The sequence below is a fragment of the Protopterus annectens genome, chromosome 3.part0 (genome assembly GCF_019279795.1).
Source record: "Protopterus annectens isolate FY-2018-M chromosome 3.part0, PAN1.0, whole genome shotgun sequence".
NCBI classification, from domain to species: Eukaryota; Metazoa; Chordata; order Ceratodontiformes; family Protopteridae; genus Protopterus; species Protopterus annectens.
Genome location: NC_056731.1, coordinates 326,828,451 through 326,855,117, shown reverse-complemented (window position 1 = coordinate 326,855,117; position 26,667 = coordinate 326,828,451). Strand labels below are relative to the sequence as shown.

The 26,667-nt window shown below is 44.7% G+C and overlaps 1 protein-coding gene across 1 annotated transcript in view; it reads left to right on the top strand.

Annotated features, from left to right (window-relative positions):
- EZH2 (enhancer of zeste 2 polycomb repressive complex 2 subunit) overlaps positions 1–26,667 on the top strand; it is a gene marked incomplete in the record, with an annotated part of 2,261,448 nt that overhangs the window by 1,268,649 nt on the left and 966,132 nt on the right. Inside the window, 1 exon segment of the mRNA XM_044064800.1 lies at positions 2,420–2,657. Coding sequence (XP_043920735.1) covers positions 2,420–2,657 — 238 coding nt within the window.

Below are 26,667 nucleotides of genomic sequence, written 5' to 3'. Positions count from 1 at the left end.
TCACTTCGAAGAGTCAAGAGATCTTTTAAGGTGGGGAAAGGTGGGGAAATATATACCTTGGCCACTTTTTGCCATGAAAATTGTCAAATTGTCATTTAAATATCAACAGTTATCAGTTATCACCTTTTGTTTAAAAAGGAATAAATAAAACAACCTGAACTGAACAAGATTTAAAGGAGTTACAGGATATGATGCATGCAGCAGAGCAAGTGGGTACACACCTTACAATGTGGCTATGATGCCTAGAGGCCCCTGAAGGCGGCTGCTACGGGATCAGTGAGTGATTGTACATGTTTGGCTTAGGGAACAAAGCTTGCCTGATCATGTGAAAGCTAAACTTCTAGATGCTCCTTTACAAAAGGATGTCCTTCTGGTCCTTTCCAGCCACTGACCTGACCCCCAAAGAGGAGTGAACAGGACGCTATTTCAAGTGGGCAGGGCACACGCGAGGGATCATATACAGACCCGCAGAAATGGCAAACTCCAAGACCAAAGGGACAGTGCACAACAAACAGAAAAGAAAACAAAACACACCTCCTGATTTCCATGCCAAGCAGCAGGTCTCAGCTAGCACCTTTTAAACAGAGTGCCTTTCAATTCCACACTCTTCCAAAAATGAAGGCATGCCAATCCTCCCTCACAATCAAGGGCAGAGGGCACACTACACAATTTTTAAAGCTCATAAGCATGAGAGCCCTCCCATCTCTCAAAGCAAAAGCAGTCATCACAACAGGCGCCAGACGCCTAGACTACGGGGGGGGGCTCGACAGACAAGTGCATTCAGGGCAAATGGTCCCAAAAGGAAAAGCACACAATCTAAGCAAATATGACAGATCCACACAAATGGAAGTTGCATCCTCAGGGTGTTTACAGAGATATATAGAAGAGTGGGGGAGGCCAGACATTAGATCTTTTGCCTCCCACAGGAATCATCAATTCCAGATTGGCCAAGGCAACACTGGTATCCGCCTGAGTCTAACACATACTCCCTCCCCCTCCCCCCTCTACCCTCCCTCCTGCTGACTCAGCACAGCTACAAAACTCTTCACGGTCAGCTGAAACACTGCTCAATCTTGCTGGGATTGCAATTCCTTAACACCAAGAACAGACCCCTCTCTCGGAGTGGAGGATGGGATTTCATTTTGGAGCCACCAGACCATCTAAAGGCTTACACAGAAAAAATGGAACGGCCCTGCTCTTCTTGAATGAAAAAAGGCCAGGACCCTAAAAGCTGAATTGCCTCTGATATTACAGTATCTAGCAGAGCTACTGAACAGTGGACTTTTCATTTTCTCCTATAAAATCCATGCCTCTCTCAGCCATTTGAATGAATTCAACTCCTTTTATTTTTTCACCCACTCTTACTCTTCGACAGTTCCTCAGAGGGCTAAGAATATAAGACCTCCAAGGAAACAACCAATACCAGCCTGGGATCTCTTTATATTCCAGAACTAGGTGCCACTGCTGTCTTGCAGCCAGGGCATTCTGGCTCATCCCAGTTCCAACTAGTACCTACACCCTGTGTGTAGCTTTGGGACTTGTAGATGTTCGAGTGCTAATACAGCTGCAGTACATTACCCTCCGCCTTCCCCACTTGGTAGGCCTCCACAAGAGAGAGAGAAAACACCAACCCATCCGGCCGGGACCTAGACTTCTTTCGGGCGACCGAGGGACCACGCCTCTGGTAGAGAAACCCATCTGTGATTACTGCAGCTGTATTAGCACTTGATTTTGGCAGTTTGGAGGAATGCACTTTTGGGTGTTGGAAGTAACCGTGTCACCCTTTGAAAACTCATGTGGATACTGGAAAGACAGGTGCAAATTGCAGAAAATCACCCAACCTGGTGCTGTGAGGCATCATCACTGTGCTGTCTTCATATTTTTGTAAACATGTCCGTTATCTTCCTAGAAAGTTCAGTTGGCCTTTACCTTTTCCTCTTAACAGGTAAAAATATGTTGGATAATTTATTGACTTTTGTGTATTCTTTGCTTTTCTCACTTTACCGCCGAGCCTTGCTTAAAACATTATCTTTATCTGACTTTCCAAGTCAAAGCTCTGAATGTAGGTAGTTTGCTGCTTTGCTCAATTTGGAACTGCAAGTTGGTGCTATAGTTTGTCAGAGTAGAAATTTGACAGGCTGTGTAGAATCAGATTCAGTAGATTTTCTTCCAAGTCACAAATTACAGGAACCAGTGCCTGTACATGTGGTCTAGTACTTTCAGTGCTGGTAGTCTTGATATTTAATTTTTTAAACAAAATTTCATTCTGTATTAAAACAAAGTCTAGTTTTGACTTCCTGTTCTACTGTGCGTATTGTATGTAGGAGTGTTAGAGCTAACATTTTGTAAAACTACATTTGTCTTTTTGAAAGTTCTTTGTTTTGGCTTGTAAAGTCCTTGCATATTTTAATTTGTTTAGGAAACACCCAAGGAGATTGTAGCTTCACTAACAGCAGAACGGGTAAAGACTCCACCAAAGCGCCCAGTTGTCAGACGAAGAGGCCGACTACCAAATAGCACAAGCAGGCCAAGTACACCAACTGTAAATGCAAATGACTCAAGGGATACTGACAGTGACAGGGAAGCAGGCACTGAAACTGGAGGAGAAAATGAAAAAGAGGAAGAAGATAAAAAGGATGAAACATCTAGTTCATCTGGTAAAAAATAAATACATTTCTGCTTTTTAAAATACTGATCTGATGTCAACTTTCATTCTGTCCTCAACTATTGGGTTTGGATCCGACTCTGCCATTACTAAAGCTTGTAGTAACCAAAAAGCTGTCTAGCTTCTCCCTTACCCATAATGCACCAACCCGTAACATACCTCAGATCTCGTTTTCTGCTTTTCACGAAAATACATGATTGCCATCCATAGCTCTCGAGCTTCGTCACTAAACTCTTAAGATAAGTTAGATTTTTCCATTTATAACTTTTTTGTATCCTTCCCTTATCCTTGTACTCTTATTATATCTGTGAGTACCATCATTGGTGTATTTCTCCTCTTTTCCTTTACACTTTGTAATTTCTTTACCGTTGGTAATTGTGAAGGCTGCCAGCCTAGCTAGATAGAATTGTGTAGATAATTCTATGTCATTGTAAATATTAATGTAATCCACAGGTTTGTTTTTACAAATGTAAGAAAACTGTTATATGCTGAACTTCAAAAATGTAACCACAGTGCACCCTGCTGGAAGAAAGCTGTTAAGTAAAGAATTACAATCGTGTTTGATCTCAAGCTCAGAGACAGGATGTCTGGGCTAGCAAATTCTTTCTGTTATTAAGACAGATATAATTACTAGATTTTACACGTAAAAGTCTTTTATTGCTATGGCTTCCTGCCCAGGTGCAGCTTACAAAGAAATGTAAATTTCGAGTTTCTTTTAGCCTGGGAACTAAAGGAGGAAGAGATACAAATGAGGTAATGTGAAGTGACTCAGCAGTACTGGGTGTTATCAATTTAAGACTTTCTCAGAGAGAAAGTTTGAGCATTTTGTATCTTGATCTGGATATGACAACTCACCAGCACTTGCTTGCTCTGTATGCAAGTAGTATTTAGAGCAGTGATTTCTGTTCGGAATTTAGCCAGATTAGTCTAGCTGTTTTCTATATTTATGGCAGACTATCCTACAATATTGTTTTAAAGTTTCCTGTGATTTCTAACTCTTGATTGGCACTGTGTTGAATTGATGAGATTTGTCTTGTGCTTTTATTATTTATTAAATATTTTTAAACCTTTCAACTGGGGCTGTTTTGTGTAGACAATTTAAGCTCTTAGACAGTACTTGCATGTGTTTGGTGATACTGTTCAAGCCACTCCAATAGTCTTGCTGTTCGGCACACTTACTATTTGGATAACAGTAATATTACACAGTGAAATTGGTCATCCTTTAGGATAGTAGCTGATAATAGTGGTTGGTGACAGTCGGTACTACCCTATAGTCTGGGCAGAAAGTGGGCATAGCTGGAGAACCTGTGCCAGCCTTCCCAAGGAGTTTGTGTGTTTTTCTAAATCAAATCTTAGTGTGTGTGTCCGCTACTAGAGCACAGGCACGAAGCACTAGTTGGACAGAGAGGGTGCTGGAGGTTTTTACCTTGACCACTAGGCTGATCTCTGTGTGCTCTTAAGGGAAATTGTACTTTTACTGTGTGTACTTGTTATCCCCCTAATGTGCACGCCCCTCACTGGTGCTAAGGGTGAGGATTGAGGCTCCTTGATTACTGGGCCAGTGCATGGGCGTCACAATAATCTCTTTTTTTTCCTGTCAAAAAAAAAAAAAAAAACCCTTTTTATAGCTGTTCGTTTTGTAGTAAGAATGACCAAGAATGGCCTTCCTGCTTCAAAAAATGTTCAAAGTGTCGGCACAAGTTGCCTATTTTGGATACCCACAATCTGTTTATTGCTTAGGTCCACAACACCTTGAAGAAGACTGGTCCATCTGCCACGATTTTAATCCACATGCATTAGTGCATAGAGAAAATAAATTAATATTGAAAGGTATGTTGCCGCTTTTTTTCAGAGAAGCTGTCTCAGGGGCTCAATCTCCCCCAAACTGAAGTACTAAGGGTCGAAATCTCCAGCTCCTACTTCCTCGGCTCAGTCTTTGAGCCTTCCAGCAAAAGAGCTAAATCAGATTTGAGGAGGTCTCAAACCTCTTCCCCTTGGATCCAAAGCGAAAGAGGTCATTGGCTTCTGCATCTTTGGATTCAACTAAGAAACCGTGGAATCGGACTACTCTGTATCCAATAGTTTTAACTAGGGCCCAGTATTCCCCATTACTTTCTAGGTTGCCTTCACAATTTCTAGAAAGGCACCATACAGTCACTTTCTCTGGCATCCTGTTGTTCATCCAGTAGTTTAACTGAAGAAAACATGGATGAGATGATGAGGACATTTCTCTCTGTACAGATCCAGATGGGGTGTGTTATTGGCTCCTACCATTTTGGGTCAGGAAGTCCATCCATCAACCCCTCCACCACCTCAGACTTCTCTGATTCTTTTGGTTGCTTGAGTCCCTGGATTTGCTTCAGGTCCATCAGGCTTGGATGCAAGGGGTGACATTATCATCGGATCCGAAAATGACTGGTTGCCCAGGCTCCGACATCTTCAGATCTGTAGGAATTTTGGAGCTGCAGCCTCCCTATCTGATCTGAAGTGTTGGAGTCGACTCCAAAGGTTTCTGAGCCATCTCTGCACCTTGGTGTTTTGACACTGGATGGCTTGGCTCTGAATCCCTCCTTGGGGAGATTGCTTTCAGGGCAGGAGGAGACAACAGTCCAGAAGCCTGCCTCCTCAGCCCTGAGGTCTTCTTGGTCTTTCCAGGGCGGTCTGCCTTTATGGTTGTGAAGAGGGTATTCTCTGCTTCAACAGGAGTAGTGGATCAAACACCCTCGGATTTCCAGTCCAGTTTCCAGATATCTCTGTGCTTGCAGCCTCATCATTCGATGCCACAGGGACAGCCAGACAGACCACCACACTACCCAGCAGGGTTTCACTGTTTCTTCTGAAGCCTCCCTGGAACCCTCCACCAAGGAGGCCCCTAGAAAGAGAAAGTGTAAGAGGAAGGCACTTGGACTCTCCACAAGAGTCTATCACTGAGGATGATGAAGGTAAATGGGTCCCCCTGATCACCTCCAGAAGACATTGCATTTGGAAAGGCAACCCTTTACCTAAGAAGCCAGTGTTTATGGAGGCCTTTGGAGCTTGCCCGTCAATCTTCTAGGTTACTCCACCTGCCGACGAGCTCATTGATTTGGTCTCTTGGCAGGTGTGGAAGGAGCCTGATGCAATTGAACCTATACCCAAAAGGCCAGATAGGATTCTGTCTCCACTTACAGGGAAGGAATTTTGGGTTACAGGGGTGCCATGGATGCCATGGTTGTAGCAGCGGCCACCAAGAAGGAACTCTCTGAATAGAGTTTCTCTGTTCATTCCCCCTAACAGGGAGTCTAGGGTGATGGACAGGTTTGGGAAGTATGTCTACGCTTCAGCGACCTTTGTGCTTAGTTAGCTGAACTATTTGATACATTTTACTATGTTGCAAAGGGATTTGATCAAAGAACTCTCAACTTCCCTTTTAGGAACCATTTCTGCTGAGGCCCAATCAGCTGTGGCTTCTCAGTTGGCTACCCTCCAATCTGTCTCAAATTCATCCGGGAGGCTTATTTTGCATGCAGCCAAAGGCACCTCAGGGGCAATGGGTTCAGACCTGTCCATTAGGAGGCACACCTGGATGTGCTTATGTGATTTTGCAGAGCCTTTCAAGTCCTTGTTTGTCATTGTTCCCTTTGACAACACTTCTTTGTTTGGCCCCCAATGTGAAGGACACATTATCCAGGTGCAAGAAGGATGGAAAGACCCGCTCTGCAGACGGCATACATTTTGATCCCTCAAAGATCCTTTTCAAGGAATGAACAAGACAGTCAGAAGATGTGGTTCAGGAAGTCCCATGGTCCTTTGCTGGACACTTGGAGAAAGTTCCCCTAGGGGCAGAGGGGAGAACTCTAACAGACAATGATGCCCTTGCAACAGAGGAAGCCCCGCAAAATCAGGGGTCTAGAGATTCTTTCTTTGACGGACCTTACCAGCACTCCTGAAAGGAGACCTGATCGACCCACAGTTCCCTCCAGAGGAGGACAATTATCCCTGCAACAGAGAGCATGGCTAGACATAACAAAACGTACTTGGGTGCAGAGGATTATTTCCAGAGGGTGTATAATACCCTTTTCCCTTCCACCTCCAACTCTATGAAAAATTCCAGATGTTCCACCTAATCAGAGGAAAGAAGCAGCAATACAAATACAAAAGCTGCTGAAAAAGTCATTCAAGAGGTCTTGCCAGACCAGATAGAATCTGGAACTTACTCAAGATTCTTTTTAGTACCAAAGACCACCACAGACTAGGCCGGTTTTGGATCTCAGCAACTTGAACAAGTCAGTTTGACACGCACATTTTTGGATGGTCACAGTTCAGTCCATTCTCCCTTTTCTGGGCAAGGATGACTGGATGTGCTCAGTAGATCTTCAGGATGCATACTACCACATAAAGTTGAGCAGACAATCTAGACGATATTTACACTTCCGACTGGGAGCCAATTACTATCAGTTCAGAGCTCTGTCCTTTGGCTTCACCACAGCCCCCAGGGTGTTTACCAAATGTATGGTAGTAGCAGGAGACTGCAGGAATTCTGGATGTTTCCATATCTAGACAACTGACACATTACTGCACTGACCAGGCATCTGTTAATAAGAGCAAGAAATTAAGTACTCCAGATTTGCTTTCATCTGGGGATGACCATAAATTGCAAAACGTCTCCCCTACTACCAACTCAGAATTTTTAATTCATAGGAGCAGTTTTTCAGCACAAAGTCAATTATGGCTTCTCTTCCTCTCTCAAGAATGCAGACTATCAGATTACAGGTCAGAAAAATAATTTGCAGTGCCAAGATTTCAGCCTGCTTGGTCCTTCAAGCTCTAGGATCAGTGTCAGCGGCAATAACCTTAGTACCTCTAGCCATATTCCACAAGAGAGTTCTTCAATAGATGTTAGCAGCATGGTTATCAATCCTTTACCAACCCATTTTCATAGGTTCATAGGTAGGCACTAGGCTATTGGCCATAGGGCCTATATAAGCCTAGCCAAAAAATGTACCCTGGCTTTCGCCACCCAGGAAAATTATTTTCTTGTGCCCCTGTCGAGCAGAGACACAGAAGTGATCCCTGGGGTGAATTTCCTATTTCCCATCCAATCATCAAGATTTTTCTTGGAGTGCTAATAAGGAGCTCTGTTTGACATAGCTAGTCTGATGTCCTTCATGGATGCATCTGCAGTCATAACAAGTGGGTTGTCCTGTCGTCAGGCAGCCCTGCAGTCGGCCGGATTCCAAAGTCGTCGGCTTCGGCGTCGGGCTTCGCTGATGTCGCACTCCACCCGACGTCATCTCTGTTGGTCTTCGGGTATATAAGCATCAGCCGACGCCATTTTCCTCAGTCTTTCTTGCCGCGTGGCACCCGAAGCAGAAGCTGTTCGCAAGTGCCGGTCGGTCGGATCCAGAGATTACTTCTACGAATACTACAAGACTTCTAAAGCTAAGTACCCGTTGGGGACTCTTTCTTGCCTCAGCCGATGTCAGAAAAAGTTAACAATTGTTTAACCTGTGGGAAACAAATACCTCATAAAGATTTCCACTCTTACTGTCTGCCTTGTTTAGGCCCAGCCCACGACGTAGCAGCCTGTTCGGCCTGTGCCTCTTTCAACCGACGAACGCAGGCGTCGGTCGGAGTTTGCAGAACAGTTTTTCGGTTCTGATTTTGTACATTATGCCGTCGGATCCTCCGACTACCCAATCTACCAAAACTAAAGATAAAGACCGACGGTCGGTTTCGGCGAAACCACGGTAAAGCAAACAGTGTCTCGGTTTGGCCGAAACCGAGAAAACTGATCAAAGTACAGCTGAACCTATTCTTACAACTGAGGCCCCTGCTACAACTCTTGAATCGACCTCAGAACTTTTACCCACTACGGTGGTTGACTTATCAGACACCATCCCTTGGATGTCTCTACCCCAGCACGTGGTGCTGCTAGGCCTCCAGCAGCCATGTCCATTAAGGCCTTCGCCAGGGCTAAAGCAGCCAAAACTACTAAAACAGTGCCTGTTAAACCCCCACATCCAGGCCCTCTTCTAGTTCTCAAATGCTTTCTTTGGCAGAAGATTTAATTTCTTTAATTAGAGGATCTCAATCTCACCCAGACAGGGCCTCTCAGCCCCCAGAGAAGAGACCTAGGGCAGAGCCCCCTGAGCCAGTGTCTTCTGATGATTCTGCTGATGAATCAGACATAACTGACCAGCCAGAGGCTCCCTTCTCCAATTTTGAAGATTCTGATGCTGAAGAATCCATTCCAGCTGCTTCCCCACCAGAAGAATTCTCCTTTGGGGAAACCTTGCATGCCATGCGAGAACAGTTCCAATGGCAGCAACAGGAATTTTCAGACTTCAGAAAAAGACTTAGGACCTTTCTGCACCTCCCACAGCACAGGCCCTTAGCTATACCTCCTGTTCTTTCTGTGGTGGATGATGCTTTCAATGATGTTTGCTCCGCTCCAGATTCTTTACCCCCAGCCCCTGCCAAACCAGACAGATTTTACAGGGTGCCAGATACTCATCACCACCTTTACAAGGCCCCACTTGCAGACCCAGAAACTATATCCCAGGGTCCCAAGGCAGTAGCCGACCACAGCTAAAACCCTATTCCTTCTGAAAGGGAAGCAAGGTCATTAGACAGATGGGGTAAAAAGGTCTACACTTCAGCTACTCTCTCAGCTAGAGCTTTAAACTGTCAGTTTCACATGATACAATACCAAGAGTTTATGCTTGATCAGTTAACTAAAAACTAACCACTGATGAATCTCTTGATAAGAAATATGTATTAGAGATGGTAAATAACATACAACAGGTTAGCAACCATTCCTTAAAATGTGGCTATGATGCACTGGAGGCTTCATTTAGATCAGCCATGACAGGCACAGTGATAAGAAGGCATGCATGGCTAAAGGAACAAGCTTTACCGGATCATGTTAAAGCTAAGTTGCTAGATGCTCCTATGGACAAGACAAGTTTGTTTGGTACACCTGCCCAGCAGGTTATGAAGAAAATGGAAGAGAAGGCAAAATCTGTTCAAACTGTTAAAGATTTCTTGCAGGTTCAACCCCAAGGTTTAGCAGGAACTGGCCTGCCAAAATTGGTCCTTTCCTGACTCCACAAAATTTCAAAGGGGCAGGAATAGACGTCCAGAGGCAGAAACCAATCCAGAGGAGGTGCCTACAGAGGACGACAGTGGCAAGGTAACAACAGAGGCACAGACACAGCCACTACCACTACATCAGCACAACCACAGTGACTTAATCCTAAATCCGCCTACCAGGGAACAAATAGCAGCTCCTCTAGGCGGAAAGTTAACCTTATTTTCAAAGAACTGGCACTACATAACAAAAGACAAGTGGATTTTACAAACCATAGATCAAGGTTACGGTTTCACTTCCACACTTTACCAGTCAAAGAGGAATGCCAAATCTACCTCCAAATCAAAAACAGAGGCTCACGCCAGATAATGGAGTTAGCAAACATGAGAGCTGTGGAAAGAGTGCCAACAGCAGAACAAGGAAAGGGGTTCTATTCCAGACTATTCCTAGTTCCAAGAAAGGAAAAAAGTTGGAGACCAATTCTCGACCTGTCCACCTTAAATACATACATCATTGTCCCAAAATTCAAAATGCTGACCTACAGCAACTTCTTCCCATGCTGGGCAAGGAGTCTTGGCTGGTAACTCTAGATCTCAAGGAGGCATACCTGCACGTCCCCATTCGACCAATCTGCAGAAGATACCTCAGATTTCTTGCAGGATCAGAGCACTATCAATTCTCAGCATTGCCCTTTGGCTTATCTACTGCCCAGGGTATTCACAAAATGCCTGGCATCAGTAATCGCCCATTGCAGACTACAGGGAATTCAAATTTACCCATACCTGGACTGCCTGCTACAAGGGGACAACAAAAGCAAGCTGACAACAGATTTACAAAGGGTCATTTACTTGCTACAAGGACTGGGATACACAGTCAATTTACAAAAGTCAAGGCTGATACCATCCCAAACAAGGACATTCTTGGGCTGAATTGGACACAGTACAACTGGCATTCCTGACTACAGAAAAACAAAAAGAACTTCCTCTTTACTTCTTGGCACTAACAAAACTGAACAAGTTAACAGCAAGAAAAGTTCTGCAGGCCTTGGGCTTCATGGCATCATGCATAATCTTGGTCCCATTTGCCAGACTACATATGAGGAAACTACAGTGGTACCTAAAGAATTTATGGTCCCAACACAGACACAGTCTAGAAACAGAAATCCCACTAATTCCATGCTTAAAACAGGAGTTCCTATGGTGGGCTCAGGCATGCCAGTCAAACCCAGGCCTACCCTTTCGTAGATGTCAGCCAAGCCAGACCATCACAACAGACGCTTCAGACCTAGGATGGGGGGCCCACATGCTGGACAAATGCGTGCAAGGATTGTGGACACAGGATCAACTTCACCTGCACATCAATCTAAAAGAAATGCTGGCAGTAAAACTGGCAATCCAAAAGTTCAAACCATTTCTCAGAGGGCCAGCTGATGATAAGGACAGACAACACTACAGTCATGTGGTACATCAACAAACAGGGAGGCACTCATTCATACCCCCTATGCAGAATGACCTTGGAGCTGTGGACCCTGGCACTCAGCTACAACATTCAGTTACAGGCAATATATGTACCGGGGAAAGACAATACTCTAGCAGACATATTAAGCAGAACCACGAATGCCCTTAATGGAAGCTGCACGGACATCTTCAAGACCATCTCAAAGAAATGGGGAATGCCACAGATAGACCTATTCGCATCGCCTCTCAATCACCAGCTCAAAAAATTCTGCACAAGGACATTCCACCCACTAGCATGGAAAGTGGACTCACTCTCCTTCAACTGGAAAGGCCTAACAGCATATGCATTCCCACCTCTTCCTTTGATACACAAGGTACTACTAAAAATCAAGGAAGAACCAAGGATAATCCTGATAGCTCCAAACTGGCCAAGACAACACTGGTACCCACTACTGAAGAGCATGTCTCGAACAATATGAATACCCTGATGCCTTTGATGTTAACTCAGAACAACTACAGCATCATACATCCAAACCTAAAACGCTGCAACTGACTGCATGGAACATTACATAGCAGCAGCTAATCCAGAACTTTCCCAAAGAGTTAAAGACATTATTCTTGAAGAGACCTTCAACAAGAAGGAACTATGCTGGAAAATGGAAAAGGTTTGTCATTTGGAGTACGGAAAGAGGAAAAGATGTGTCAAACATAGATATGCCTAACATTCTGGAGTATCTGGCAACTTCTTCACTCAGACCTGTCCTACTCCTCCACCAAGATGCACGCATCAGCTATTTCAGCAGAATACAGCTTAGATCCACCTGTTTTTCCCTTTGCTCAGGCAGTTCCTCAGAGGAATCAAGAATGTAAAACCTCCAAGGAAACCACCATTACCAGCTTGGGATTTAAACTTTGTGCTAGAAAAGTTGACACTATCACCCTTTGAACCAGCAGCAACAGCAGACCTACAACACCTGTCATGGAAAACTGCTTTCCTACTAGCAATTACTTCAGCAAGGAGGGTTTCAGAACTTCAGGCCTTAATGGCAGTGCAACCCTTCCTAATCTTCCACCAAGATAGAGTGTCCATGAGGACTAATCCTACATTTATGCCCAAGGTGGTATCCAGAGTGTCTTTAAACCAGGCAATCCACCTACCTACCTTCTTTCCCAACCCACAAAACAGAGGGAAAGAATACTGCATACCTTGGATGTACATAGACAGCCTACGCTACTACTTGGACAGAACAAAAAATAGCAGAAAGACTGACCAACTTTTGTAGCCTATGCAACAGGAAGGGAAGGAAAAGCTATTTCCAAACAGACAATCTCCAAATGGATAGGAAATTGCATACGATACTGTTACTCCTTCCATGGAAAACCAATTCCACAGAACATAAGACCTCATTCTACAAGGGCAACAGCCACTACCACAGCCTTCTTCACGGTGGCAACCAAAGACATTATTGAGGCGGCTACTTGGACCTCCGTGCATACATTTGCCAAGCATTATAATTTGCCTCTATATTCCAGATCCCGAGCAGGGTTTGCCACTGCTGTACTGCAAGGGATCCTAAACACACCATAATCTACTTTATCCTCCTCCCTAGTTGGCTATGGTATTCTACCCACTTGTTATGACTGCAGATGCATCCATGAAGGACATAGTACAGTTTTGTACCTACCATAAATGTAGATGTCGAACTGGATAGCATCTGCAGTCAGGATTACCCTCCCTCCTTCCCCTCTGTGGTACTCCTAGGGTGTTTACCCTCCTAATACCTAGCTGTTGGGGGGGAGTCTTTTATGGTGTATTTGTTTGTATATGTGTACATATATGCTTATTGTTGTGTTTACCTCTATCTATTTGGAAACATTGGCATCTATCCAAATTTTAGCCTGCAAGAGGGCTACTGGCATCTGGGGCAAGAAACACTGAGGAAAATGGCGTCGGCTGATGCTTATATACCCGAAGACCAACAGAGATGACGTCGGGTGGAGTGCGACATCAGCGGCGGACCCGGACTTTGGAATCCGGCCGACTGCAGGGCTGCCTGACTACAGGACAACCCACTTGTTATGACTGCAGATGCTATCCAGTTCGGACATCTACATTTATGGTAGGTACAAAACTGTACTTTCCAGATTATGGGAAGTCTCTGGGACAGGAATCTATCCCTCCAGCATGTTCTGTTTATTGTGGTGACAAGGTTTAGGTCCCTAGAGCATGTAGCTCGGAGGGATTGGGATTACTTTAAGTGGAGCATGTCCAACAGCTCTGGGTTTGACATAGCTTTGTATGTTAGGCAGAGATCGCCTCTGAGTAGGTGATAATGCAACGGAGTAAAGCTGGAGTTTTTTGAGACTGTCTGCATAGGGCATCTGTTTGAGGCCAGTAATCATCTTTGTGAGGTATTTCTCTGGCCTTTCCAGTTGTAGATGTCTTGTGAGGTACATACCAAAAGGGGATTTGTACTCTATAATGGGTCTAATGAGTGATGAGTAGAGGGGAACAATGACCTCTTTTTTTTTTCTGGATGAGAAACCTTTTGTGATGAGGTGAGCCACACAGAAGGATTTCCTGACCACTGTGGTGATGTGATTATCAAAGGAGATACTACTGTCCACCTGTGTCCCAAGGTCTCATCACATTTTCGGCATTAAGTAGACTACCAGCTATGTGGTAGTTCATGGGTACAGAGTTTTTACCAAAGGGGATAACAATACAGTTTTTGGCACTGAGCTTTAGAACATGACTTGACACCAGGTATCTGTCTCAGTGAGGCCCTTTTGTAGTATGTCCACAGCGTTAGGAGTTTCAATTATGGCTTCTAGTTTGCAGTCATAAGCAAACTTTGTTAGCCAAAGACCTTCTCTGTTCTACTGTACTTCAGAGAAGTAGATACCAAAACAGGAGAGGACCCAAGACTGAACCCTGTGCTACTCCACTTGTCACTGGTCTGAAGTCGGATTTGGAGTCCGCTACTTTCACAGTGCCGGTTCTGTCCGTGAGCCAGTTGGCAACCCATCTTGTGACGTAGGGATTTATACCTAGTTTAGTGAGCTTGTCTATAATTCCAGAGTGGGGGATGGTGTTGAAAGCCTTGGCGAGATCTGGATAAGCTGTGTGAACCACTTTACCCTCTTCTATGGCTTTGGTGATTGCTTCAAAGAAGTCAGTCAGATTTAGGAGACATGATCTGCCTTTTACAAATCCGAACTGCGTAGGGTCCAGAGTTTGGAGATTACCAATGTCTTTGTTTGAGTTCCACGATGATACATTGCATGGCCTTGCAGACCAGGCTCGTCAGGCTAATGGGGCTGTAGTTCCCGGGGTCCGTCGTGGCTCCCCCTTTGTGGAGTGGGATAACTATCACGGTGCACCATTCAGTGGGCACAAAGCCTGAGGTGAGGCTATGATTGAACATGGTACTTAGGTAGGGTGCCAGTTCATTCTGTAGTTCGTGTAGAACGCAGCCTGGGATATTGCCAGGTCCCACGGATGCAGTGTTCTTGGCTTTGGAGAGTGAGGTTTTTTACCTGTACAGCCGTGATTACAGGAAATTTGCATTCTTCCGGTAAAGAGATGGACTCTTTAGGGGGTGAGAGCGGGGTAAAGTTAGCACTGAACCTATCTGCCAAGATGTTGGCAATATCAGTTGGGTCTGTATATTTAGTGCCATTGTGCTGTAACTCAAAGCAGATCTGAGTGTTGCCATTGAGATTCTTGACATAGCTATAGAATGCTTTGTGGTTGTCTTTAGAGTCAGTGGCAATTTTGTTTTCATAACTAGCTTTGGAGGATTTTTTGAGGGATCTCAGCTTTTTACTGAGTTTGACCAGGGAGTTCCTCCAGTCATGGGATTTTACTCTTTTTTGCAACAGTTTTTCTTCTGTTGTAGAGTTGTTTATGACAGAAAACCACCTGATTGGCTTCCTTTTTTTAGAAGATAGCATCTTGGTTCTATTAGGGATAGCATGATCCATGCACTTGTGTAAGTGCTTATAAAGTGCATTTGTGTAGGATTCAGCAGTTGTACCTCTATTGTCCGTCTGCATGGGTGTCATGAAGTTTGCCACTTCTGTCTTAAGTGTGAAGTTGGCTTTGGAGAAGTTTTTTATGGTGGTTTCCCTAATTGGGGGTGGGATGTGGATGTCTGGGGTAATTAGCTTGTGGTCGGATCTGACCAACGAGGAATTAACCTTTGGTGTGGAACACCGGTTGCCCATGTTGGTAATGACCAGGTCTAGGATATTGCTGACCCTGGTGGGGATGTGAATAAGTTGATTCAAGGCGTTGGAATTTATGAATTCCAGAAAACGTTGAGCAAAAGAGTTGGTACATGAGTAGTTTTCCCAGTTAATGGTGGGGTAGTTGAAATCGCCCATTATAAGGGTGTTGGTTGTACCCTCATACTTTCCAGTGTATCAAGAAATGAGGAGTGGGAATCCTGGGGCATGGTGGGGGGGGGGGGTCTGTAGCAAGCTACAATTTGGATTGCGGTCTTGCCCAGAATTAGTTGCACTTGGATAATCTCTGATGCATTATGCTGTGCAACTAGCCTGGAGGTGTGGATATCCTTAGTGAATATGGACACGCCTCCACCTTTAGTGCTTCGTTCCGGGTTAGGTGGCCGAAAGGTGTGGTATGAATTATAGCCTGGTAATGCAGGGGTGCTCTCTGAAGCTTTGAACCAGGTCTCTGTCACTGCACAGATGTCGATGTTCTCCATTTTAAGGAGTGCCTCGAGTGAGAGCATTTTGAGGTTTAGACTTCTAGCATTGAGTAGCATTGCCGTCAGATTTTGCTTGCTTGTACCTGTTAACGGTGGTGAATTTGTCATTTGAACCTTGCCTAAAAAAGGCACTATGGGGTGGCAAGAGCCTTAGCCAGTATCTGGAATTCCAAGGGCGACAGGTGCAGGCCATCTCTGGCAAAGCATTGTGGTCTGTCAATCATGTCATCCCAGGCAGACAAATACTGGATCCCTTTAGAATGACACCAGAAGCTTAGCCAATTGTTGAAGTCAATCATTTTGTCCTTGTACTGTGGTATCATTTTGGGTGATTGCAGGATGCTACTCAGGGCTAGGGTCATACCTGCCTGGGTTACAAGATCGGAGAGCTCCTCCATGTCTCTTTTTGTGTAGTCCAGGGAGGTATGTTTCAGGTCATTCACACCAACATGGATAATGACAGTGTCATATTTGTACTTGTTGTGGAGTGACCTTGAGTGCATGTGGTGGATCCTAGCACCTGACAGGCAGCTGGCAGTAACTTTCTCCTTGTTTAGCCTGGTGAGTGGAACATCAGTGTGCCAGACTATAGAGTCACCTATGACTAGAGTGTTGAGTACGTTGTTATGCCTTATGGGCTGTGGTTGAGTGGCACACTAAGTTTATGGGCTATGTGTCATTTGGGTTGTGTTGGGGGGTGGAGTTTGCTTACGTTTCTGCTTTGGAAGTCCCTGATGCTTGGGCAGGTTTTTATTGAGAGCCTCCGCGAATGTAGGTGTGTGTTTTGTGTTTCTGTGTGTGTTTTGGTGGTGTAGGTTTTGAGGGACTATGTGATTGAGTGTGGTGTGGTGCAAGTGTTTACCTTCTCCTCTTGACTGTCTAGTCCAGTCTTGGGTGAAGAGAGCTTTGCTTCCCGTTTGGCTATATAAGTGCATCTCTCACAGGTTGTAGTGTTGGGTGGTAGGAGGAGAGGGTTTTCTGTACATGAGGCAATTACTGCATTGCCCCAAGATGCCCAGATTCATCAGGTAGACAAGAGAAATCACCGGGAGCTGACCCTTAGACATGCCTGGATAGATGCTTATTATTAAGTACTAAAAACTGCTTTCCTCTAGACAAGTGAGGAAAGTTGAGTGCTGTAGTAATTTGCAGCTTATTTAGTGCTTACAATGAGTTCTTAACAAGTGCTGAGTTCAAAGAAACAGATTTGAGTGCTGAAACTAGAAAACTGGCTAGATGTCCTTCATGGATGCATCTGCAGTCATAACATATGGGTTGTCCTGCCTCAGGAAGCCCTTCGGTCGGCCGGATTCCAAAGTCTGGGTCTGGCCTCAGCTGATGTCGCACTTTCCCTGACGTCAGAGCGTCTGGGGTATAAAAGCATCAGCCGACGCCATCTTCCCCAGTCTTTCTTGCCGCGCGGTGCCCAAACCAGAAGCAGTTCGCAAGTGCTGGTCGGCCAGCTCCTTTGATTCAGCTACCGAAGACTTCGAAAAAGCTAAGTACCCCGTTGGGGACTCTTTCTTGCCTCAGCCGATGTCAGATAAAGTAAATAATTGTTTAACTTGTGGGAAACAAATACCTCCCAAGGATTTCCACTCTTACTGTCTCCCTTGCTTAGGCCCAGACCACGACGTCTCAGCCTGCTCTGCCTGTGCTTCCTTCAACCGACGAACGCTTAGGCATCGGTCGGAGTTTGCAGAGAAATATTTTGGGGCTAACTTTGCGTATATAATGCCGTCGGAGACTCCGACTTCACATGTAGTTAAAAAACGGAAGGACAAGGACCGACCCTCACGGCCCGCGGTTTCGGCTGAAACCTCGGTCAGGCCTACCGCGAGTGTCTCTATTTCGGCTGAAACTGAGTCCTCTGTGCTTCCTGTTGCCGATACCTTACAACTGACTGCCTCGGAGGCTCCGGCCGAGTCTGTTATTGAACTACCTACGGAAACCGGTGTCCAGGACATGTCCGACACCATTCCTTTAGACAAGTCCACCCCTGCACGTGGTGCAGCCAGACCCCCTGCATCCATGTCCATTAAGGCCTTCTCTAGGGCTAAAGCTGCCAAACTTGCCAAAGCTTTGCCTCCCAAGTCTACCTCTCAGAGGCCTTCTACCAGCACTCAAATTCTCAGCCTAGCAGAGGACCTTATCTCCTTAATTAGAGGTTCTCAACCTCACCCGGACAGGGGCTCTCTTCCACCTCCAGACAAAAGGCCCAGGGTTGAGCCCTCTGACCCCCACTCTTCAGATGAGTCTACGGATGAATCTGTGTTGTCAGAACACCAGCAGGAGGCTTATTCGCTCACGAGGATTCTGATGCTGAAGAATCTATTCCTTGCCTCCCCTGAAGAGTTTTCTTTTGGTGAGACACTGCATTCTATGAGAGAGCATTTCCAATGGCAGGGCCAGGAATTTTCTGATTCCAGAAAAAGATTAAGGACCTTTTTACATTTACCTCAGCATAGGCCTTTGGCTATACCTCCTGTTTTGAATGTTATTGATGATGTGTACTCTGATGCTAGTACAGCCCCTGATTCTCTCCCTCCGGCTCCTGCCAAACCTGATAGGTACTACAGGGTCCCGGATTCTCATTTTCACCTGTACAAGGCCCACACTGCAGATCCAGAAACCATTTCACAGGGCCCTAAAGGGGTTGCAGCTGCCACTGCTAAAAATCCTTTACCTTCTGAAAGGGAATCTAGAGCTTTAGAGCAATGGGGAAAGAAAGTTTATACTTCTGCAACTCTTTCTATGAGGGCATTAAATTGTCAATTCCATATGATTCAGTACCAAGAGTATTTGTTAGATGAATTGTATAAGAAACTTTCCTCCTCTGAGCCCCTTGACCGTAAATCTCTTCAGGATCTGGTACACAACTCACAGCAGGTTAGCAACCATTTTCTGCAATGTGGCTATGATGCACTGGAAGCTTCATGTAGGTCAGCAATGACAGGGGCAGTTATACGAAGGCATGCCTGGTTGAAGGAACAATCTCTACCAGACCATGTTAAAGCTAAGCTCCTGGATGCTCCAATGGAAAAGCAAAAATTATTTGGTTCCACGGCCCAGGAGGTCTTAAAGAAGTTTGAAGAAAAGGCAAAATCTGTGCAAACAGTCAAGGACTTTCTGCAGGTACAACCACCGAGATTCAGCAGAAATTGGCCTACTAAGAATTGGTCCTTTCCAGACTCAGATCACAGAGAGGCAGGAACAGGCATACCAGAGGTAGGGGGCAAGCTAGAGGCCACTACAGAGGCCGTCAGTGGCAGCCACCCAACCAGAGAGGTAGTGCAGGAACAGCAACAACAACTGCTACACCAGGACAAACACACTGACTTATTTTTGACTCCGCCAACCAGGGCTCAATTAGAAGCACCATTGGGCGGAAAGCTTTCTTTATTTTCAGAAAATTGGCATTACATTACAAGGGACTCATGGACACTGCAAATAACAGACGAAGGATACACACATTGCCAAAAAGAAAAGGAATGCCAGACCTGCCACCAAATCAGAGGGCGGAGGCTTTGAAGCAAATCACCAAATTACTACAAATGAAAGCCATAGAGAAGGTTCCTCTCTCAGAACAAGGCCAAGGTTTTTATTCAAGGCTATTCCTTGTTCCAAGGAAAGAAAATCAATGGAGGCCTATTCTCGATCTGTCCGCACTGAACACTTACCTCATTGTGCCGAAATTCAAGATGCTGACCCTACAGCAGCTTCTTCTCATGCTGGGCAAGGAGTCTTGGCTGGTGACTGTAGATCTCAAGGAGGCATACCTGCATGTCCCCATTCTACAAAGTTGCAGAAGACACCTCAGATTTCTTGCAGGATCAGAGCATTATCAATTCTCAGCATTGCCCTTTGGCTTATCTACTGCGCCCAGAGTATTCATGAAATGCCTGGCATCAGTAATTGCACACTGCAGACTTCAGGGGATTCAAATCTACCCATATCTGGACGACTGCCTGATACAAGCGGACAGCAAGACAAAATTGTTAAAGGACTTGGACTATGCCATCCAGCTACTACAGGCCTTGGGATACACAGTCAACATCCAAAAATCAAGACTTGTGCCATCCCAAAGGATAACCTTTTTGGGTGCAGATCTGGATACAACCACCCAAATGGCCTTTCTCACAGAAGAAAAACAGAAACAACTTCCGGATTACTTCAAGAATCTGACAAGACAAACTCAGCTAACTGCAAGGAAAATCCTGCAGGCCCTGGGTTTCATGGCATCCTGCATAATACTAATTCCACAAGCCAGGCTACATATGAGAAGATTGCAATGGTACCTAAGGAGTGTATGGACTCAGCACAGTCACAGCTTAGAAACTCTGATTCCAATCATACCTTGCCTTCAAAGGGAATTTCTGTGGTGGGCTCTAGCCTGCCAGACCAACAGAGGGTTGCCTTTCTTCAAACCAAAAGCAAACCAAACCATCACCACGGACGCTTCAGACCGAGGTTGGGGAGCACACATGGAGGACAAATGTATCCAAGGGCTATGGTCTCAAGGGCAGCTGCAAATGCACATAAACCAAAAGGAAATGCTGGCAGTGATACATGCATTCGAGACTTTCAAACCTTTCCTTCAACAAGGCCACCTGCTAATAAGGACAGACAACACCACAGTTATGTGGTACATAAACAAGCAAGGAGGCACTCCTACCCTCTATGCAGACTGGCTATGAATCTATGGGATCTTTGTTTGAAACTCAGTATACAACTACAGGCCCAGTTCGTGCCAGGGAAAGACAATACTCTGGCAGACAGCTTAAGCAGAGCTACCATGGATGCACACGAATGGATGCTGCACCCAGACATCTTCTTACTCCTAACACAGACATGGGGAAGGCCCGAGATAGATCTGTTCGCCTCACCCCACAATCATCAACTGAAAATTTTTTGCACAAGGACATACCATCCACAAGCATGGAAGGTGGACTCTCTCTCTTTCGGCTGGAAAGCCAGAAAAGTCTATGCTTTCCCACCAATCCCATTAATGTCCAAGGTTTTACTGAAGATCAGGGCAGAACAGCCAAAAGTGATTCTGATAGCTCCAGACTGGCCAAGGCAGCATTGGTACCCACTGTTGAAGAGCTTATCACAGACGAAACCGTGGCCTTTCCCATTATGGCCTCTTCTTCTGACGCAGAACAATTAAAAGATCTTGCATCCCAACCTAAAGACCTTGCAGCTAACTGCCTGGAGAACCATGACTCCTTCCCAGGACAGCTTATCCCAGAGGGTAAAGGACATTATTATGGAAGCTCGCCGCCCTTCCACAAGGAAGGCATACTCAGCAAAATGGAAAAGATTTCTCATTTGGAACACAACAAAAGGCCTTGATGTGACAGTGATGTCACATATACTGGAATACTTAGCAGAATTTTTCCACAATGGCCTGTCTTATTCTTCCATTAAAATACATGCCTCTGCAATTTCAGCAGAATACAATGTAAATCCTCCTGTCTTCTCGCATCCTCTCAAGACAATTTCTCAGAGGAATCGAAAACGTCAATCCTCCAAGGAGACCACCTTTACCTACTTGGGACCTTAACTTTGTGCTGGAAAAACTAACACTTCCTCCATTTGAGCCAGCAGCATCGGCAGATCCACAGTTTCTATCCTGGAAAACTGCATTCCTTCTTGCCATAACTTCAGCAAGAAGAGTATCTGAGTTACAAGCTTTAATGGCAGTCCAGCCATTTCTTATTTTTCATCAGGACAGAGTTTCATTAAGAACCAACCCAACTTTTATGCCCAAGGTGGTATCTAGAGTATCCTTGAACCAAGCAATTCATTTGCCTACATTCTTCCCAAATCCACAAAATAAAGGGGAGAAACTTCTACACACTCTGGATATCCGCAGACAATTACGCTACTATTTGGACAGAACTAAAAGTTACAGAAAGACTGACCAACTGTTTGTAGCATATGCTGCTGGGACACAAGGAAAAGTAATTTCCAAACGGACAATCTCAAAATGGATAGGAAATTGCATTCACTTTTGCTACTCCTTTCATGGAAAGACTGTTCCTGTGAATATTAGGCCTCATTCCACGAGAGCCACAGTCACCACTACAGCCTTCCTAAGAGGGGTGGCTACCAAGGACATTTTAGAAGCTGCTACATGGAGATCCGTGCATACTTTTGCCAAGCATTACAATTTACCCTTATACTCCAGATCCAGAGCAGGTTTTGCTACAGCAGTCCTGCAGGGTCTCTTAACTACGCCATCATTTTCTTAGTACCTCCACCCCCAGATTGGCTATGGTATTCTACCCATATGTTATGACTGCAGATGCATCCTTGAAGGACATAGTACAGTTTTGTACCTACCATAAATATAGATGTCCGATAGGTATGCATCTGCAGTCAGGTTTACCCTCCCTCCTTCCCCTCTGTGGTATTCCTAGGGTGCTTACCCATTCATTAGCTATTTTTTGCATTATGTTTGCAATTTTTTGGCATTTTATCCAAATTTAGCCTTCATAGAGGGCACCTGGCATCTGGGGCAAGAAAAACTGAGGAAGATGGCGTCGGCTGATGCTTTTATACTCCAGACACTCTGACGTCGGGGAAAGTGCGACATCAGCCGAGGCCAGACCCAGACTTTGGAATCCGGCCGACCGAAGGGCTGCCTGAGGCAGGACAACCCATATGTTATGACTGCAGATGCATACCTATCGGACATCTACATTTATGGTAGGTACAAAACTGTACTTTCTAAGAAACAAAATTAAGCTAAAAGTAAAAAATCACTTGAGGATGCAAGAGAAAGCTCAGGTGGTGGATTCAGTCAGTTTCAAGGCTGTCCATTCATTCTCCCTCAGCCCAAGGCCCTAGTGACCATGGATGTTTCCAGTTGGTGGGGGGGACACTTTCTGCAAAAATCAGTCCAAGGCACTTGTTCCCCAGGCAAACTTATATATCAGTGTCCTAGAGATGAGAGCAATGCTTTTAGCATTGCATGATGTCCAAGATGTTTTCCCTTCATGGACAATTACGATTCAAATGGACAATGTTAGTAGTTTGGTACATCAACAGACAAGTAGGGACCAGATCATACCCCTTGTTTTGAGAAGCACTCAGAATGTGACAATTGAGCAATGTCATTCAGCTGCTTTCTCATAGGAACGCACATTCCGGGGAAGTCCAATGGCAAAGAAATTGAGCAGGTATATTCTTCTGCCTCACAAGTGGTCTCTGAACAAGAAAGTAACAAGTGATTTTTCGTCAGTGGGGCCAGCCTTGCTGCCATATTTTTGATTCTCCCCTAAACAACAAATGCAGCAGCTACTTTGCCCTAATTGTCCCCCCCTACACACACACACACACACACACACACACACACACACACACAGACACACAGGGGCAATCACCGAGCGATGCTCTACTTCATGATTGCCCTCCCAGTCTGCTTTGTCTACTTGCCCATTCCATTAATTCCAAAATTTCTGCAGAAAGCTGCCAGGTTGAAGACCAAAGTCATCCTCATTGCATATTACTGGCCTTGACAGGTTTAGGTTCCCTTCCTGTGTCCTCATCTGCTTTACCAACCTTGGATTCTGGATCCAGTTCCAGACTTCTTGTCTCAACTGACATGCATGATTCACGCAGACATGTCAAACCTCAAGTTTTCCAGCTCTGTTTCTCCAGTTCCGTTAATAGCCAGACTCTCTCTGTGCTCTCATCTCCAGTCCAACATACATCCTTTTATCTTCATTAACTTTTGACACAAACTCTGTACTAGTAAATGAAAAAGATTTGTTTACGGGGCACAACAAAATCATATTGATCCATTTTCAGCTCCAGTACATAACATACATGAATTTTTACCTTTACCCTTTAAAGAATGGGGTAGCTCCTCTAACGTTAAGGTTCAATTAGCAGCAATGCCTAATTTTCATATTGGATTTGAAGATTTTTCAGTAGCCTCTGCTAAACTGTGCAAAGCATTCTTGAGAGGCAGTCTTCTCTTTAACATCATTTAAAGACCTACTCCAATATGGGATCTGAACTTGATACTGCAAGCATTAATACATCATCCCTTTGAACCAGGAGCTAAATATGACATTAAGATTCTTACTTAGAAAAACTGTCTTTAGTAGAAGAATTTCAGAAATTCAAGCCTTGTCTTCAAAACCTCCCTACTTGATTTTTCATAAAGATAGGGGTACATTATGAACCAATGCTTCCCAATGTGGTGTCAGAATCCAATATCACCCAGTCCATTAATATGACAGTATGCTTTCCTAACTTTGCAAACCAAGGTGAGTATATGTTACATTTGTTGGATGTTCACAGATAATTACATTTTTAGCTGCATTGGATGAAGGAAATCAGAAAGACAGATTAATTGTTTTCTATGCAGATTTGAATTGTGTAAACCAGTCGCAAAAGTAACTTTAGCGAGATGGCTGACTGATTACTATTTCTTTATGTATAACACATTTGGTTGTACCAAACTAAACCTATAACGGCCCAATGAACTAGGTCCATGACAACTTCAGTATTTTTGTCCAGGTTTTCCCATGGATGACATTTGTGCAGGAGCAACTTTGGGGAAGTCCTCAACCTTTATTACTCATTACAAATTTGATCTGGCCTCGAGGGGTAGAGCATCTTTTGGTTTAACTGTGCTCAGGAACATCCTTCCTGCGAGTCCACCCGGGGCTTTAGGTGGCTGGGAACTCTGTTCCAACAGCTAGCGTAGAATGAAAATTGGCAACATTAGATAAAGAAGTTCTGTACTCACCATAACGTTCCATCTGTTTTTGTCCATTTTCATTCTTCTTCAACTTCCTGCCAACCAACCCCCATCCTTAGTACTGTCAGCTTCTGGATGAGTGAGGTATTGTAAGGACACTGACCTTTTGTTTAAGCTCTTGATATGTTATTTTTTTTATAGATCACATACTTTTTGCTTTAATATATACATTTTAGTCATGTCTGGTAAAACCAGCAAACCAGGTCTGAGGTATGTCATGGATCGGTGCATTATATGGGTAAGGGAGAAGCTCTAGAGTTTTTTGGCTACCACAAGCTTTTAGTAATGGCCGAGGCGGATCGAAGGATTGGATTTGAACCCAACAGTTGAAGAATGAAAATGGACAACACAGACAGAAAGTTATGGTGAGTAAACAAATTCTTTTTATTTGTGTATGCAAGCATGGGCCATACTGCAAGTTTGACATAAATTTATTTGTCTAGAGTTGACACAGTCCAGTAGATTCTTGCCGCATAGGCTGGGGTGTTTTTTCCCTTTCTGGTATGGTTTGTGTCAGTGATTCCAGAAAGATCTTTTTCGTCCGTTCCTCAACCAATGGGTTTCTGATCTGACCTCTGATTCGACTCCAGCCACTTCTGAAGACTTGGGACTGCAGCTTGAGCACCTTCCTTTACCCATAATCCTCAGTTCTATTTAGAACTACCCCATATCTCTCTTGCTGCTACAGCAAATTGACATGGTCTACTGTAGCTCAGGCGATTTAGTGGAAATAAATGCTTTTTGTTAGATACCTTATTAGTATCCTGTTTTATTGTTTCTGCCTTCCCTTTTTCAATTGGTTAATATCTTCTTTCAGCTGCTTCCGTTAGGGGTCGCCACAGCAGATCAACTGTTTCCATTTCTTCCTGTCCTCTGCATCTTGCTCTGTCACACCAACCACCTGCATGTCCTCTCTCACCACATCCATAAACCTTATCATAGGCCTTCCTCTTTTCCTGTTACCTGGCAGCTTCATCCTTAGCATCTTTTTCCCAATATACTCTGCATCCCTCCTCAGCACATGTCCAGACCAACGTAATCTTGCCTCTCTGGCTTTGTCTCCAGACCTTCCAACCTGGGCTGACCCTCTAATATACTTATTCCTAATCCTGTCCATCCTCGTCACACCCAGTACAAATCGTAACATCTTCAACTCTGCCACGTCAAGCTCTGACTCCTGCCTTTTTGTCAATGCCACTGTCTCCAACCCGTATAACATAGCTGGTCTCACTACCCTCTTGTAGATCTTCCCTTTCACTCTTACTGGTACTCGTCTGTCACAAATCACTCCTGACACTCTTCTCCACCCACTCCATCATGCCTGTACACTCTCCTTCACCTCTCTTCCACACTCACCATTACTCTGAACTGTTGTTCCCAAGTACTTAAACTCATTCACCTTCGCCACCTCTACTCCCTGCATCCTCACCATTCCTCTGTCCTCCCTCTCATTCACACACACATATTCTGTCTTAGTCCTGCTGACCTTCATTCCTCTTCTCTCTAGAGCATATCTCCACCTCTCCAGGGTCTCCTCCACCTGTTCCCTACTCTCTCTACAGATCACAATGTCATCTGCAAGCATCATAGTCCACGGAGACTCCTGTCTGATCTAGTCTGTCAACCTGTCCATCACCATTACAAATAAGAAAGGGCTCAGAGCTGATCCTTGATGTAATCCCACCTCCACCTTAAACGCATCCATCACTCCCACCGCAGACCTCACCGCTGTCACACTACCCTCGTACATATCCTGTGCCACTCTTACATACTTCTCTGACACTCACGACTTCCTCATACAATACCACAACTCCTCTCTAGGCACCCTGTCATATGCTTTCCCTAAATCCACAAAGACACAATGCAACTCCTTCTGACCTTCTCTGTACTTCTCCATCAACACTCTCAGAGCAACGCATCTGTAGTTTTCAATTAGCTATTATAATTGTACAAAAAAG